Consider the following 16,709-nt stretch of genomic DNA (forward strand, 5'->3'; position numbering starts at 1 on the left):
GTGGCTTCTGGTGCAGCGTTTTTTTTTTTATTTTTTTTTTACAAGAGTTTTCTGTTATGCTGTTCGTGGAACAAATTTACGAGCAATTACATATAAAATCTATGGGACAATTTCAGAGCACATGTCAGATGTAATGCAGTTCAACTAAAAGAGTGGTGAGTCGGGGGGCAAGCAATCTGTCATTTAGATGTGTCCAGCAGTGTGTATCCAACAGACGGGGTTAAGTTTAGCATTAATCTGCTCCCAAACAGAAATTGCGTGTTTAAGTTTTAATAAGTGCAAATGCAGTCAGTGGTAGAAGATGACCCACTACCTGCATAAAATGAAGTCATTAGAGAAAAAAACAACTAGTTGACAAGCAAGTTAGGTCTAACATACTCAGTGCCCTATAACGACAAATCAGCAGTGGAGCACAGTGATGCAAACTTCAAACTCCTCAAAGCCACTAAAAACAATGTATATACATATGCATGCTGAACTTGGCTTTTAACACTGTACTAAGTAGCTACTATAAGTCATACTTAACAAAAAACAATGCATGGGACAGACATGAGCTTCTTACCTTCTGTGTAGGCACAAGCCTGTGTTAGAGCAAGACACTGAGCCAGCACAGATCTGTGAGATACTGTAATTCCCATCGTGCTTCCTTCTTTGCTGGTTTTGTACTGGGAAATATAAATAAAACATTTAAAGAGATGTGCATAAAAGCTCTGTGCAGTCTATAAATTTCAACAGTAAATTTTCTATTAAGAAATCAGACTTTAAAAAAAAGTTTAACTTTATCATATTATAGTGCTAAAATATGCAATAAACACATTAATAGAAAACAAGAGTGGATGGCAGGAGAAATGGGGTAGGGGTTTATCCTGAAGGAACAGTATGCCAAGAGTGTTTTGGAGGTGAAAAGGGTGTCGGATAGAGTGATGTTTATGAAGCTGGAAATTCATGGTGTAATGATGAATGTTGTTAGTGCATATGTTCCGCAAGTTGGGTGTGTGATGGATGAGAAAGAAAAATTTTAAAGCGAGTTGGATGACGTGGTGACAAACTGTACCCAAGGGTGAGAGACTGGTGATTGGAGTGGATTTCAATGGGCATGTTGGTGAAGGGAACAGAGGGGATGAGGAACTGATGGGCAGGTGTTGTGTTAAGGAGATGAATGCAGAAGGTCAGATGATGGTGCATTTTGCAAAAAGGATGGACATGGCTGTGGTGGACATGTATTTTAAGAAGAGGGAGGAGCATAGGGTGACGTACAAGAGTGGAGGAAGATGCACACAGGTGGATTATATTCTATGCAGGAGGGCTAGTCTGAAGGAGACTGGAGACTGTTAAGTGGTGACAGGGGAAAGTGTGATTAGGCAGCATAAAACGGCAGTCTGTAGGATGATGTTGGTGATGAAGAGGAGGAGGAGTGTTAGAGCAGTGCCAAGGATTAAATGGTGGAAGTTGAAAAATGGTGATTGTGAGGTGAAGTTCAGGGAAGAGTTAAGACAGGCATTGGGGGGCAGTAAAGAGTTACCAAACAGCTGGGTAACTACAGCAGACCTGGTAAGGGAGACAGCTAGAAAGATGCTTGGTGTGACATCTGGACAGAGGAATGAGGTCAAGGAGACCTGGTGGTGGAATGAGGAAGTACAAAAGAGTATACAGAAGAAGAGGCTGGCGAAGAAGTGGGATTGTCAAAGAGATGAAGAAAGCAGACAGGAGTACAAGGAGATGAGGCGTATGGCAAAGAGAGGTGGCTAAGGATAAGGCATATGAAGAGTTGTATGAAAGGTTGGACAATAAAGAGGGAGAAAAGGACCTGTACAGATTGGCTAGACAGAGGGACCGAGCTGGGAAAGATGCACAGCAGATAAGGGTGATAAAGGATAGTGAGGGAAATGTACTCAAGCAAGGAGAGTGTGCTGAGCAGATGGAAAGAGTACTTTGAGGGGCTGATGAATGAAGAGAATGAGAGGGAGAGAAGGTTGGATAATGTGGAGATAGTGAAACAGATTAGCAAGGAGGAAGTAAGGACAGCTATGAAGAGAATGAAGAATGGAAAGGCTGCTGGCCCAGATTACATACCAGTGGAAGCATGGAGGTGCTTTGGAGAAATGGGCAGTGGAGTTTTTAACCAGATTGTTTAATGAAATATTGGAAAGTCAGAGCATGTCTGAGGAGTGGAGAAGTGTTTTGGTACCAATTTTTAAGAATAAGAGTAATGTGCAGAGCTGCAGTAACTACAGAGGGATACAACTGATCAGTCACAGCTTAAAGTTATGGGAAAGAGTAGTGGAAGCTAGTTAAAGAAGAGAGGTAATGATTAGTGACCAGCAGTATGGTTTCATGGCGGGAAAGAGCACTACAGATGTGATGTTTGCTGAGTGTGTTGATGGAGAAATATAGACAAGGTCAGAAGGAGTTGCATTGTGTCTTTGTGGACTTAAAGAAAGCATATGACAGGGTGCCTAGACAGGAGTTGTGGTATTGTATGAGGAAGTCAGGAGTAGCAGAGAAGTATGTATAAGTGGTTCAGGATATGTACAAGGGTAGTTATGACAGTGTTGTGGGAGTGACGGCTGCATTTAACATGGAGGTGGGATTACAGAAAGAAATTAGCTCTGAGCCCTTTCTTATTTGCAATGGTGATGGACAGGTTGACAGACGAGATCAGACAGGAGGCCCCGTGGACTATGATGTTTGTAGATGACATTGTGATCTGTAGTGAGAGTAGGGCCAGGTTGAGGAGACCCTGAAGAGGTGGAGATATGCTCTAGAGAGAAGAGGAATGACTGTCAGCAGGACTAAGAATATATGTGTGTGAATGAGAGGGAGGCTAGAGGAATGGTGAGGATGCAGGGGAGTAGAGTTGACGAAAGTGGATGAGTTTAAGTACTTGGGATCAACAGTTCAAAGTAATGGTGAGTGTGGAAGAGAGGTGAAGGAGAGAGTACAGGCAGGGTGGAATGGGTGGAGAAGAGTGTCAGGAGTGATTTGTGACAGACGGGTACCAGTAAGAGTGAAAGGGAAGGTCTACAAGAGGGTAGTGAGGCCAACTAGGTTATATTGGTTGGAGAAAGTGGCACTGACAAAAAGGCAACAGTCAGAGCTGGATGTGGCAGAGTTAAAGATGTTAAGATCTCCACTAGGTGTAACGAGGATGGACAAGATTACGCAACAGTATATTAGAGGGTCAGCTCAGGTTGTACGGTTTGGAGACAAAGCCATACAGGCGAGATTGCATTGGTTTAAACATGTGCTGAGGAGGGATGCTGGGTATATTGGGAAAAGGATGCTAAGGATGAAGCTGCCAGGTAACAGGAAAACAGGAAGGCCTAAGATAAGGTTTATGGATGTGGTGAGAGGACATGCAGGTGGTTGGTGTGACACAGCAAGATGCTGAGGACAGGAAGAAATGGAAACAGATAATCCACTGTGGCAACCCCTAATGGGAGCAGCCGAAAGAGTAGTAGAAAGCAGTGATGCATTCAAATGAACACAACAAAAGAAACCTGCTCAAATATCAGTGCACATTATCATTTTTAGAGGTCCAAGAAATGTAAAAACAATCCAGGGAGGGGGAACAAAAAATTAGTTTCACATGGTTTTTAAACAGACTGCTTGCAGATATGCTACTACACAATGCCAACAGAGATAACAGGAAGAAATGTATCTTCCAACTTACCTCGATGTATGCGGTTTCATTACTTGCATCTCGGACAGGTGGGCACCAGTCCTTTGGAGGCTTTGCTAAGTGCTTACCATCTGTAACAAACCACGTTAAACGAGGCCAACCTACAACACAGTATATTCATGTTATATTAAGCATAACTGAACTTACGGTCTAATTCTTGACATTAAATTATTACAAGAACATGAAGACGCTGAAAAAAAGAAAAATATGGGAAAGCAGAATGTTAAAATTCTAAACAGCTAACAACCCCCATTCTAATAAAATTTATCATTAATTACAACAAACCTGGGAACAATGCTTGAAACTGAACACAACAATTTGCTACCTTAGTAAGTAAAATGCTTATATTCTACTTCTGTCAAATGTATAACACGCCACATTTTCCTGATTATTTCCTGCAAAAATTGGCATGTTTATTTTTATCGGCTATCCTCAAAAAAAAAAAATATATATTATATATATATATATATATATATATATATATATATATATATATATATATATATTTTTTTTTTTTTTTAATTGCCTCAAAATATATCACACTGTTTTTAGACATACTAAAACTACTTCAACTTTTTATACAAGTGACAATGCACTCATTTCTTAGTCTGGCTTGTGGCTAAAAAAGGGTTTGCAGGCAAGTCCACCTAACCCAATGAATACATTCATACATAAAATCTGGACTGTTTGCACATAAGCGTAAGTAGATGGTGACATAAGGCCAACCTTGGCTCATCTAGCTTGTCAGAACGTTGCTGGAAGCAGAGCAGAAGTTCGCTTTTCTTCACTACTACTTTTTCCACCTTTTCACAGACACCTTTAAAGCCCAAAGTGAAGGCACAGTCCATGAAGCAGATGTTCCTGTCTTTACTCTTACACCTCCAGCTATCTCCAGTGCCCCAAATCCACAATGCTTTCCATCTTCCCACAATTTATATCACAAGCCTGCTTCTCCAGTGAGGCACTGTTCCACACTGTACCTTCTCTTTCTCTTCTTGCCTCCCCCTGTACAATGTAGTAATCTGATGTTGTTAATCTTCTTTCCAGTCATCACTGATGGGTTCAGTTCAGAGCCCTCGGAACAGACTCGGCTTATTACCAAGCTCGTGCCAGCCAAAAACCCTCGAGCTAAGCTTCTACCCAGAATGCCTTTCTCCCTGTTACCTCAGATCTTGTTTGCCGCGTAACTGTAAAGTCACATTTCAGCGGAGCTCTCACTAAGTGGAAACGTTTTTGATATTTCTGTAAAAAAAATTGTTTCTAAAAATTTGTGAGGTATAGTTCTTTTCCTGTCGAATTACAGTAGTTTTAGATATATTTCCCTCTATTTTCAACCCATTGGTAACCTTTTTCAGTACCATTGCTGGTTATGGCCCTTTTCTCTTTACCCTTGTGGTATTTCTTGAATACCCTAGTTGGTATTCCTTCCCTGTTCTTTCTACTCTAGTCGGTCTGTTTTTGATACTGGATTTGTTGATATTTTCTGCGTGTGGTTAAATCTTTTCTGCCTTAGGAAATTAGAGTTTCATTCTTTCAGAAGTTTTGAATTGTGTTTACTTCTCAAGATGTTGGATAAGAAGGGTACATCGGGTTTCAAACACTATACCTTGTGTAATGGTAACTTACCTAACAGTGACTCTCAATGATTGTGTTTATTGTTTGGGGGTGCCCCACCTTTCGGTGCAGCCTCCCTGTGGGATTTGCCAAAGTTTCAGCCAACACTCTGAATGAGCACAGAGGCCCTTTCTGAGATGGCGGTCTCAACCCCTCCTATGAAAGTTAAGAAAAGGCCCCATTCGATTACCTCTTCACCCTCGAGTGACCAAGAAGTCTGTGAAACCAAAAATTCAAAAGTTATCCTCTGGGCATAAATCTGCCTCCTCGGCACTGTCCTTGTCTGCTCCGAGCACTTCGACTATTGCTATATCAGTGCAAGCTTCATCGCCGCCTCCGATACTACCTCCGGCACAGACTATAGACCTCACCTCGCCTGCTAGGACTTCGGCACCTGTGGCCATTTTGGCACAGTGCAAGCCTTCGATGCCTATCTCTGCAGTGATGACTGAACCTCCCGTTTAAGCTCAGAGTGTCCCTTCGGCACTAAGATCTATTACAGCAACACTGGATTTGACTCCACTACTTCCTGTCTCTAAACTCGAGACATCAGTGACAGCAGATCACGCACCACGGACCAGGTACTCTCAGTCTACAGACCCATTCTTAGGTCAAGTGTATAGCCCGTTCTTAGAGCGACCTGAATCCCCATCCGGAGTACCCACTAGATCCACCAGGAGCCTTTCAAAACTTGATGTGGTGCGCCTTTTGGATCAGCTGTTGGCAGCCAGGGGGATACTCATGCCTTCCAAGACCCATCCTCCAGCAGGATTTGGATTGACCTCTCCATTGACTCCATACTACTCTCCTTCGGCCATCCCGGTTCCGAAGCCTTCTGCTCAGACGTTCTACTCAGAACCCCCCATCTCGGCACCTGTCGTGGACCTGAGTATCCGGGACTGTCCCTTTTGTCCTCTGTTCCTGCTGAACCAGTTCTTCCTCAATCTCGTGATTGGGTGGCAGGCTCCTTGGTTTGTGGCATGGCTCCGTGTGGTCCTTTCCTTTGGTTCCATTCTCAGTGTCAGTAGCCTCGTCTGCACCAATCCGGCTTGAGGCTCCATCCTCTGGAGCGGGTTCGATGAAGTGGGGTGTGACTCCGATTCCGAGGTTTTTCTTCTCTGTTCCATGCTCCCATCCTTCTTCGGGTGGGCCTGCTTTCTGTGTGATCTAGAGGGCTCTCATTTCCGGAAGCATTCCACAGACGTCAGAACCCCAGTTTTCTCCCCCGAGCTACAGCTGCCACAGATCACCTCCTCGGGACACTGGGCAAGGAAGCTGTAGGAAACCCCAGTTCAGGGTACCCACTCTTCAGAGTCCTCCTCGGAAGGCCTCACTGAGGAGCCCCCATCGAAGATTGTGCAAGAGGAAGCATGTTGACTCACCTGAGGAGTCTCTAACAGAAGACACAGATTACAATGATGGTGAAGGGTCCCCCACGGTCACCCCCTGATGTCTCCTTTGGAGACTTCCTTGAAATGTTAAAACAGAGGGGTGACTGGAAAGCCCCCCAACCCTTCCTCTGAGTCTGTGTTTCTGGAGGTTTTTCGTGCCCGGCCATCTACCTCGTGGTTGACCCCACCTGCTTATGAGCTAGTCCAGCTTGTAGTACAATGCGAATGGAAGAACCCTGACTCTATTGATGCAATCCCTCGGAGACCTGACAAAATTCTTTCCCCTTCCAAGGAGAACCCGCACTGGTCCAGGGGGTTACCAGTTGACTCTACGGTGGTGTCAGCCACAAAAAAGCATATGTCTGTAGAGAGTCCTGCTGTCCATCTGCCCAACAGGGAGTCCCGGGCAGTGGACAGATTGGGGAAGCAAGTATTTGCATCAGCAGACTTTGCCATTCAGTCCCTGAACTATTTCACACATTTTACGAGGCTCCAAAGAGACTTGATCTCAGAACTCTCTGGAACACTCGCAGGACAGGTGTCTGACGAGGTATGGGGCAAAGTTGTCTCACAGCTCGCTACCCTGGAATCGCTCTCCACCTCTTCCATGAGGTTGCTTTCACATGCAACTGAAGGGGTGGATAGAGCTGCGGGTTCCGGCATAGATATGAGGTGTCATGACTGGATGTGCATTTGTGACCTTGTGGATCTCTTCCAAGTCTTTCTTTCTGAATGGTCCCATCGAAGCATCTTCCCTTTTTGGTTCCAAGTGAAGGACACGCTAGCCAGGTGTGAACAGGATGATAAGACTCCATCTTCCATAGGCCTTCAATTTTTCCAATCCTCAACGCTCCTTTTCCAAGAACCAGAGGAGTGGGAAGATGTGGCACAAAAAAATCTCAGGGTCCTTTCCATTCCACACATGGTGGTAATACCCCCAGAGGCAGAGTGAGTAACAACTCTGGAAGAAGCCAATAGAGAGGCAGAGGGGGTCCACGTAACCAATGTTCCAGAGACTCTTTCTCTGGACAGTCTTACCAGCACTCCTGAAGAGCTGCTCGACTGCTTGCCTCTGGAAGCAGTCGGGGGGGTCGTTTCTCTCTGCACCAAGCTGCCTGGCATGCTATTACCACCGATTGTTGGCTGCAGAGTACAATTACCAGAGGATACACCATTCTCCTTATTTCTCATCTGAAACTTCCAGCAAAACTTCCCGACATTCCACCCAGTCAGAGGGAAAAGGCAGCTTCAAAAATAGAAAAGATATGCCAAAAAAAAAGGAGAGTCATCCAACCAGTCTCACCAGACCAATGTGGATCTGGATTTTACTCAAGATTCTTTTTGGTGCCAAAAAAGATGGGGAACTGGAGATCCATTCTGGATCTCAGCAGCTTGAACATGTCTGTCGCCCAAACCAAATTCCGGATGGTCACGGTTAAGTCCGTCCTCCCTTTTCTGCGGAAGGGCAATTGGATGTGCTCTATAGATCTCCGGGATGCGTATTACCACATCAAAATGGACAAGTGCTCTAGGAGTCTGCTTCGCTTCCGACTAGGAGCCAATCATTACCAGTTTCGCGCTCTGCCGTTCGGTCTGACTACAGCCCCCAGTGTGTTCACAAAGTGCATGGCAGTGGTTACAGCTCACTTGAGACTGCAAGGATTCCGGGTGCTTCCATATTTGGATGATTGGCTCCTCACCACCCCCACCAAGCGTCTTCTGGTAACAGCCCTACAATACACACTTTCTTTAGTGGAGATTTTGGGGATAACTGTGCACTGGGGAAAGTGAAACCTGTTCCCTACCTAGAAGACAGAATTCATCGGAGCAGTCTTCAACTCCCAACTCACAGACTCCAGATATTGAGGCTTCAATTCCAGGTGACACTCTTAAAACAAAGTCTCAGCAAGAGAGGTTTTTCTGACCTCAGGATCCATGGCAGTTTCAATCCCGATAGTGCCGCCTGACAAGCTGCACATGAGAATTCTCCAATGGTTTCTACTTTCTCAGTGGTTCCCAAATCACCACCCTCTACATTCCCAGGTCAAGATAACCAGCTCCTGCATGCAAGACCTTCTTTGGTGGATGAAGCCAGACACAGAACTTTGGAGCCGCTCATTCCAGTCCCCTCAGCCCAAGGCCATTGTGACCACGGATGCTTTCCTGATCGGGTGGGGGGGGGGGGGGGGGCGGGTCCATTTCCAGGGAAAGACAGCCCCAAGGCACATGGTCCACTTTGGAGGCCAGCCTGCATATCAACATTCTAGAACTGAGAGCACTGCTGCTAGAATTGCAGGCATTCCATTTGGTAACATGTCAGTAGTCTGGTATATCAACAAGCAAGGAGGAACCAAGTCCTACCCCTTGTGTCGAGAGGCCATGAGGATTTGTCAGTGGGTTATAGCTTCCAACTGCTTTCTGATAGCAACATATCCCGGGGAGCTCCAACATGATTGTGGACAAGTTGAGCAGATGTATTCTCCAGCCCCACGAGTGGTCCCTCAATCCCAATGTGGCAGCAGAAATTTTCAGCCGCTGGGGCCAGCCGTGCTGTGACCTTTTTGCCTCTCCATCGAACAAGTGCAGCAGCTATGTTGCCCTATTCTCCCCAAAGGGGGAGTCCCCAAGGCACACGCTGCTTCACGATTGGCTCAGGGGACTTTTTTATGCTTATCCCCCCATTCCTCAGATTCCACAGTTGCTACAGAAAAGCTCATCGGTTGAAATGTAAAGTGATCCTCATAGCCTCTTTTTGGCCTCGACAAGTTTGGTTCCCCTTCCTTCGGCCTCATCTGGTATACCCGCCATGGATTCTGGACCTTCCTCCAGACCGGATTGCTCACTCCCAAGGGTTGAGCCACCTGAATCTGTCCAGTCTCAAGCGACAGCTTGGTTTCTCCACTTCTGTTAATTGCCAGACAGGCTTATCTCACCTGTTCGGAATATTATCCTGGCCTCTCATATACCATCCACCAGAAGACTGTATCAAGGCAAATGGAAAAGGTTCTCTTCTCTGGTCAAAGAAAAACATGCTAGATCTGTATTCAGCTCTGGTCACAGTGGTTTTGCAATACTTGTCTATGTTTTTTGAAGAGGGTGCCGCAGCCTATACCATACGAGTGCATCTGGCTGCAATTTTGAATTACCATAATGGGCAGGACGGTATGCCTCTCATCTCACTACGTTTATGTAAAACCTTTCTCAAAGGAGTTTCACACATCAGGCCCCCAGTCAGACAGCCTATAGAGCCCATGGAACCTCACATTAGTTTTACAGTCTTTGACTCAACCTCCCTTTGAACCAGAGCTTGGTAATAGGCCGACCCGGTTCCGATGGCTCGGAACCGAACCCATCAGTGATGAATGAAAGATGAACAATAACACAGATGAAACGTTATGTTAAGACATAATAAGAAGTTATGTACTCACCATAACATTCCATGTGAGTTGTTCATCTCGCCTTCATTCTTTACTGATGGGTTCGGTATGGCCGTTTGCAAAGCTCGAGGTTTACCAGTAGCTAGAGACCAAGCCCCTTATTCTATGATGCACTGTCGAATTACCTCAGATCTTGTTCGCTGCGTGTAATCCAGCCATATAACTGAGCTATCCTCCCATGGAGAGGAAGAAGAATTGAGCAACCAGAAGGAGACCAACCTCTAGGTCAACTATCAGCCAGGTGGGGGAAGGAGAGCGGGACGTAAGAATGAAGGCGAGATGAACAACTCACATGGAACGTTATGGTGAGTACATAACTTCTTAATGTGAAGTTGTTCAATCTCGCTGTTCATTCTTTACTGATGGGTAGCATCCCTAGCACCCCTAATCTCGGGTGGCTCACGAGAGTACATTCATCAGGACCGTAGGCCCAAAAGAAGCCCTGTCCCTGGAGGCCTTATCACCTTTGTAACGAGTGATAAACGTATGAGGTTTAGACCAAGTGGCTGCAGCACAAATGTTATCAAGGGGCAATTTGGCTTGGAATGCAGAAGATGCAGAAACTGCTCTGGTTGAGTGAGCTTTAATCTTGTGTAGTAAGGGCATATTAGCAGCTGAATAAACAAAGGTGATACAATCAGATAGCCATTTAGAAAGCATTGTTTTAGCCACTGGTCTACCTTTTCTGGCTTCAGAGAATGACACAACGAGCTGATTTGATTTCCTAATATCTTGTTCTGTCCAAATAAAATCTAAGCTGCCTGTGAACGTCAAGTTTGTGCAGCATATACTCCAATTTATTAGAATGGTTAGGGAAGAAGACTGGTAACTCAATTTTGGGCAAAAAGGAGGGGTTTGTCCTAAGAGATACTCTATCAGCATGTCAAATCAAATAAGGAGGGCTGATGGATAAAGCTTGAAGTTCTGACGCTCTGCAGGCAGAAGTACTAGCCACCAGAAATATGGTTTTCCATGACAAAAAATTGAGATCACAAGATGATGCTGGTTCAAACGGGGGGAGAATTATACGAGACAGCATAAAGTACAGTTTTGTACCTACCATAAATGTAGATGTCCGAACAGGATAGCATCTGCAGTCATAACAAATGGGTTGTCCTGTCGTCAGGCAGCCCTTCGGTCGGCCGGATTCCAAAGTCTGGGTCCGGCTTCGGCTGATGTCGCACTTCACCCGACGTCATCTCTGCTGGTCTTTGGGTATAAAGGCATCAGCCGACGCCATTTTCCTCAGTGTTTCTTGCCCCAGATGCCAGTTGCCCTCTAGGAAAGCTAAATTTTGGATAAATGCCAATGTTTCCAAAATAGTAGAAGGCAAACATAAAAAATAAGCATGTATGTACATATATACAAACAAATACACCATAAGAGACTCCCCCCCCAGCTAGCTATTAGGAGGGTAAATACCCTAGGAGTACCACAGAGGGGAAGAAGGGTGGGTAATCCTGACTGCAGATGCTATCCTGTTCGGACATCTACATTTATGGTAGGTACAAAACTGTACTATGTCCTTCAAGGATGCATCTGCAGTCATAACAAATGGGTAGAATACCATAGCCAAACTAGGGCAGGAGGAAGAAGAATTATGGTGTAGTTAGGATCCCTTGCAATACAGCAGTGGCAAACCCTGCTCGGGATCTAGAGTATAGAGGTAAATTATAATGCTTGGCAAATGTATGCACGGAGGTCCAAGTAGCCACCTCAATAATGTCCTTGGTTGCCACTCCTCGTAAGAAAGCTGTGGTAGTGGCTGTAGCCCTTGTAGAATGAGGTCTTATGTTCTGTGGAACTGGTTTTCCATGGTAGGAGTAACAGAATCTTATGCAATTTCCTATCCATTTGGAGATTGTCTGTTTGGAAATTGCTTTTCCTTCCCTTCCTGTTGCATAGGCTACTAAAAGCTGGTCAGTTTTTCTGTTACTTTTGGTTCTGTCCAGGTAGTAGCGTAACTGTCTATGTACATCCAAGGTATGCAGCAGCCTTTCCCCCCTGTTCTGTGGATTGGGAAAGAAGGTAGGTAGGTAGATTGCCTGGTTTAAGGACACTCTGGATACCACCTTAGGCATAAATGGAGGATTAGTTCTCATGGACACTCTATCTTGATGGAAGATTAGGAAGGGTTGTACTGCCATTAAGGCCTGTAGTTCCGAAACCCTCCTTGCTGAAGTAATTGCCAGTAGGAAAGCAGTTTTCCATGATAGGTGTTGAAGATCTGCTGTTGCTGCTGGTTCAAATGGAGGTAGTGTCAATTTTTCTAGCACAAAGTTCAAGTCCCATGCTGGTAATGGTGGTTTCCTAGGAGGTTTTACATTCTTGATCCCTCTGAGGAATTGCCTGAGTAGAGGATGAGAAAAGACAGGTGGATCCAAGCTGTATTCTGCGGAAATAGCTGATGCATGTATCTTGATGGAGGAATAGGACAGGCCCGTATGTAGAAGCTCTGCCAAATACTCCAGAATGTTAGCAATATCTATGTTCGAGACATCTTTTCCTCTTTCAGTACTCCAAATGACAAACCTTTTCCATTTTCCTGCATAGTTCCTTCTTGTTGAAGGTCTGCGGGCTTCAAGGATAATGTCTTTAACCCTTTGGGATAAGTCTGGGTTAGTAGCTGTTATGTGATGTTCCAGGCAGTCAGTTGCAAGGTTTTTAGGTTTGGGTGCATGATGTTGTAGTAGTTCTGAGTTAACATCAAAGGCATCAGGGGTATTGGCCACATTCTCCCCTGAGACATGCTCCTCAGCAGAGGATACCAGTGTTGTCTTGGCCAATTCGGAGCTATCAGAATTATCCTTGGACGTTCCTCTTTGATTTTCAGCAGTACCTTGTGCATCAAAGGAAGAGGTGGAAATGCATATGCTGTCAGGCCTTTCCAGCTGAAGGATAGTGAGTCCACCTTCCATACTAGTGGGTGGCATGTCCTTGTGCAGAATTTTTTGAGCTGGTGATTGAGTGGGGATGCGAATAGGTCTATTTGTGGCATTCCCCATTTCTTTGTGATGGCCTTGAAGATGTCCGGGTGTAGCATCCATTCGTGAGCATCCGAGGTGGTTCTGCTTAACATGTCTGCTAGGGTGTTTTCTTTTCCCGGCACAAATATTGCCTGTAACTGGATGTTGTAGCTCAGAGCCATATTCCAAAGGTCTAGAGTCATTCTGCATAGGGGGTATGAATGAGTCCCTCCCTGTTTGTTGATGTACCACATGACTGTGGTGTTGTCTGTCCTTATCATTAAATGGCCTTCTTAGAGGAATGGTTTGAATTTCTGGATTGCTAGTTTTACTGCCAGCATTTCTTTTTGGTTTATGTGCAGGTGCAGCTGGTCTGAAGTCCACAATCCTTGAATGCACTTGTCCAACATGTGCGCCCCCCAGCCTAGGTCTGAGGTGTCCGTTGTGATGGTTTGGTTTGCTTGAAAGTTGTGGAAGGGCAAGCCTGGGTTTGACTGGCATGCTTGAGCCCACCATAGAAACTCTTGCTTCAGGCATGGAATTATTGGGATTTCGGTTTCTAAGCTGTGCCTGTGCTGAGACCATAAATTCTTTAGGTACCACTGTAGTTTTCTCATATGCAGTCTGGCATGGGGGACCAGGATTATGCATGATGCCATGAAGCCCAAGGCCTGCAGTACTTTTCTTGCTGTTAGTTTGTGCTGCTTTAATGCCAAGAAGTAAAGAGGGAGTTGTGCTTGTTTTTCTGCAGTTAGGAATGCCATTTGTTTTACTGTGTCCAATTCCGCACCCAAGAATGTTCTTGTATGGGATGGTATCAGTCTTGACTTTTTGAAATTGACTGTGTATCCCAGGGCTTGTAGTAAGCAAATGACTCTTTGTAAATCTGTTGTCAGCTTGCTTTTGTTGTCCGCTTGTAACAGGCAGTCGTCCAGGTATGGATAAATTTGGATTCCCTGTAGCCTGCAATGAGCGATTACTGATGCCAGGCATTTTATGAATACTCTGGGCGCAGTAGATAAGCCAAAGGGCAATGCTGAGAATTGATAATGCTCTGATCCTGCAAGAAATCTGAGGTATCTTCTGCAATTTGGTCGTATGGGGACGTGCAGGTATGCCTCCTTGAGATCTAGAGTTACCAGCCAACACTCCTTGCCCAGCATGGGAAGAAGTTGCTGTAGGGTCAGCATTTTGAATTTTGGTACCGTGATGTATGTGTTTAAGACGGACAGGTCGAGAATAGGTCTCCAACTTTTCTCTTTTCTTGGTACTAGGAAGAGTCTGGAGTAGAATCCTTTGCCCTGTTGTGTTATTGGTACTCTTTCCACAGCTCTCATTTTTGTTAGTTGAGCTATCTGCTTTAGAGCTTCTGTTTTTTGTTTTGGAGGTAGGTTTGGCATTCCTCTTTTTACTGGTAAGGTGTGGAAGTGGAACCTGTAGCCTTGGTCTATGGTTTGCAAAATCCACTTGTCTTTTGTGATATAGTGCCAATTTTTCGAAAATAAGGCTAACTTTCCGCCTAAAGGTGCTGCTATTTGCTCCCTGGTAGGCGGTGTCAGAGTCAAGTCACTGTGATTGTCCTGTTGCAGTGGCAGTGGTTGTGTCTGTGCCTCTCTGGTTATTGCCTTGCCACTGGCGTCCTCTATAGGCACCTCCTCTGGATTGATATCTGCCTCTGGAGCGTCTATTCCCGCCTCTGAGATTTTGAGGAGTCTGGAAAGGACCAATTTTTGGCAGGCCAGTTCCTGCTGAACCTTGGGGGCTGAACCTGTAAGAAATCCTTAACTGTTTGTACAGATTTTGCCTTCTCCTCCATTTTCTTCATTACTTGCTGAGCAGGTGTACCAAATAGACTGGCCTTATCCATAGGAGCATCTAACAGCTTTGCTTTAACATGATCCGGCAAAACCTGTTCCTTCAACCATGCATGCCTTCTTATCACTGTGCCAGTCATGGCTGATCTAAATGAAGCCTCCAGTGCATCATAGCCACATTTTAAAGAATGGTTACTAACCTGCTGAATGTTATTCACCATTTCTAAAACATATTTCTTATCTAAGGAGTCATCAGAGGACAGCTTCTTAGTTAACTGATCAAGCATAAACTCTTGGTATTGGATCATGTGAAACTGACAGTTTAAAGCTCTAGCTGAGAGAGTAGCAGAGGTGTAAACTTTTTTCCCCCATCTCTAAGGACCTGGATTCCCTTTCAGAAGGGAGAGGGTTTTTTGCTGAGGTCGAAGCTACTGCCTTAGGCCCCTGGGATATAGTCTCAGGATCTGCAAGTGGGGCCTTGTATAGGTGGTGATGTGTGTCTGGCACCCTGTAAAATCTATCTGGTTTGGCAGGGGCTGGAGGTAAAGTATGAGGAGCAGTGCAAACATCATTAAATGCATCATCCACAACAGGCAGAACTGGAGGTATAGCTAAGGGCCTATGTTGTGGTAAGTGCAGAAAGTTCCTAAGCCTTTTTCTTGAATCTGAGAAATCTTGTCCCTGCCATTGGAATTGTTCTCTCATGGCATGTAAGGTTTCCCCAAAGGAGAATTCCTCTGGTGGAGTGGCAGAAGGAATGGATTCTTCAGCATCGGAATCTTCATAAGTAGAAAAAGGAGCCTCTGGTTGATCTGTAATGTCCGAGTCATCCGAAGAATCAGAGGACACTGGCTCGGGGGGCTCTGCTCTAGATCTCTTTTCTGGAGGCTGAGAGGCCCTGTCTGGGTGAGATTGGGATCCCCTAATTAAGGAGATTAAATCCTCTGCCAGAGTAAGCATTTGTGAACTAGAAGAGGGCCTATGTGAGGGGGTCTTAACAGGCACTGATTTAACAGTTTTGGCTGCTTTAGCCCTGGCAAAGGCCTTTATAGACATGGCTGCAGGAGGCCTAGCAGCACCACGTGCTGGGGTTGAGACATCCAAAGGGATAGCGTCTGATAATTCAGGAGGAACCACAGTAGTAGGCAAAACTTCAGAGGCCGATTCAACTAAGGTAGCAGGAGCCTCAGTAGTAGTCGTGGATTCGGCTGAAGATTGACCCGTTTTCTCGGTTTCGGCCGAAACAGAGACACTCACGGCTTGCTTCACCGTGGTTTCGGCCGAAACCGTGGACCGCGAGTGTCGGTCTTTTTCTTTGCGTTTTTTAACAATTTGGGTAGTCGGAGGATCCGACGGCATAATGTACGCAAAATCTGAGCCGAAAAACTGTTCAGCAAACTCCGACCGACGCCTAAGCGTTCGTCGGTTGAAGGAAGCACAGGCTAAACAGGCTGCTACGTCGTGGTCTGGGCCTAAACAAGGTAGGCAGTAAGAGTGGAAATCTTTATGAGGTATTTGTTTCCCACAAGTTAAACAGTTATTTACTTTTTCTGACATCGGCTGAGGCAAGAAAGAGTCCCCAACGGGGTACTTAGCTTTTTAGAAGTCTTCGAAGTAGTTTTCGGTAGTAGTAATCTCTGGATCTGACCGACCGGCACTTGCGAACAGCTTCTGCTTCGGGCGCCACGCGGCAAGAAAGACTGGGGAAAATGGCGTCGGCTGATGCCTTTATACCCGAAGACCAGCAGAGATGACGTCGGGTGAAGTGCGACATCAGCCGAAGCCGGACCCAGACTTTGGAATCC

At 45.4% G+C, this 16,709-nt stretch overlaps 1 protein-coding gene across 1 annotated transcript in view; it reads right to left on the minus strand.

The window, feature by feature from the left end:
* LOC122793692 (disco-interacting protein 2 homolog A-like) overlaps nucleotides 1–16,709 on the minus strand; it is a 2,141,448-nt gene that overhangs the window by 735,473 nt on the left and 1,389,266 nt on the right. Inside the window, exons 11-12 of the mRNA XM_044061912.1 lie at nucleotides 3,674–3,783; nucleotides 563–665 (exon numbers count right to left, since the gene is read on the minus strand). Of these exons, the coding sequence (XP_043917847.1) occupies nucleotides 563–665; nucleotides 3,674–3,783 (213 nt within the window). The remainder of the gene's footprint in view (nucleotides 1–562; nucleotides 666–3,673; nucleotides 3,784–16,709) is intronic.

Source organism: Protopterus annectens, chromosome 2.part0 (assembly GCF_019279795.1).
Source record: "Protopterus annectens isolate FY-2018-M chromosome 2.part0, PAN1.0, whole genome shotgun sequence".
NCBI lineage: Eukaryota > Metazoa > Chordata > Ceratodontiformes > Protopteridae > Protopterus > Protopterus annectens.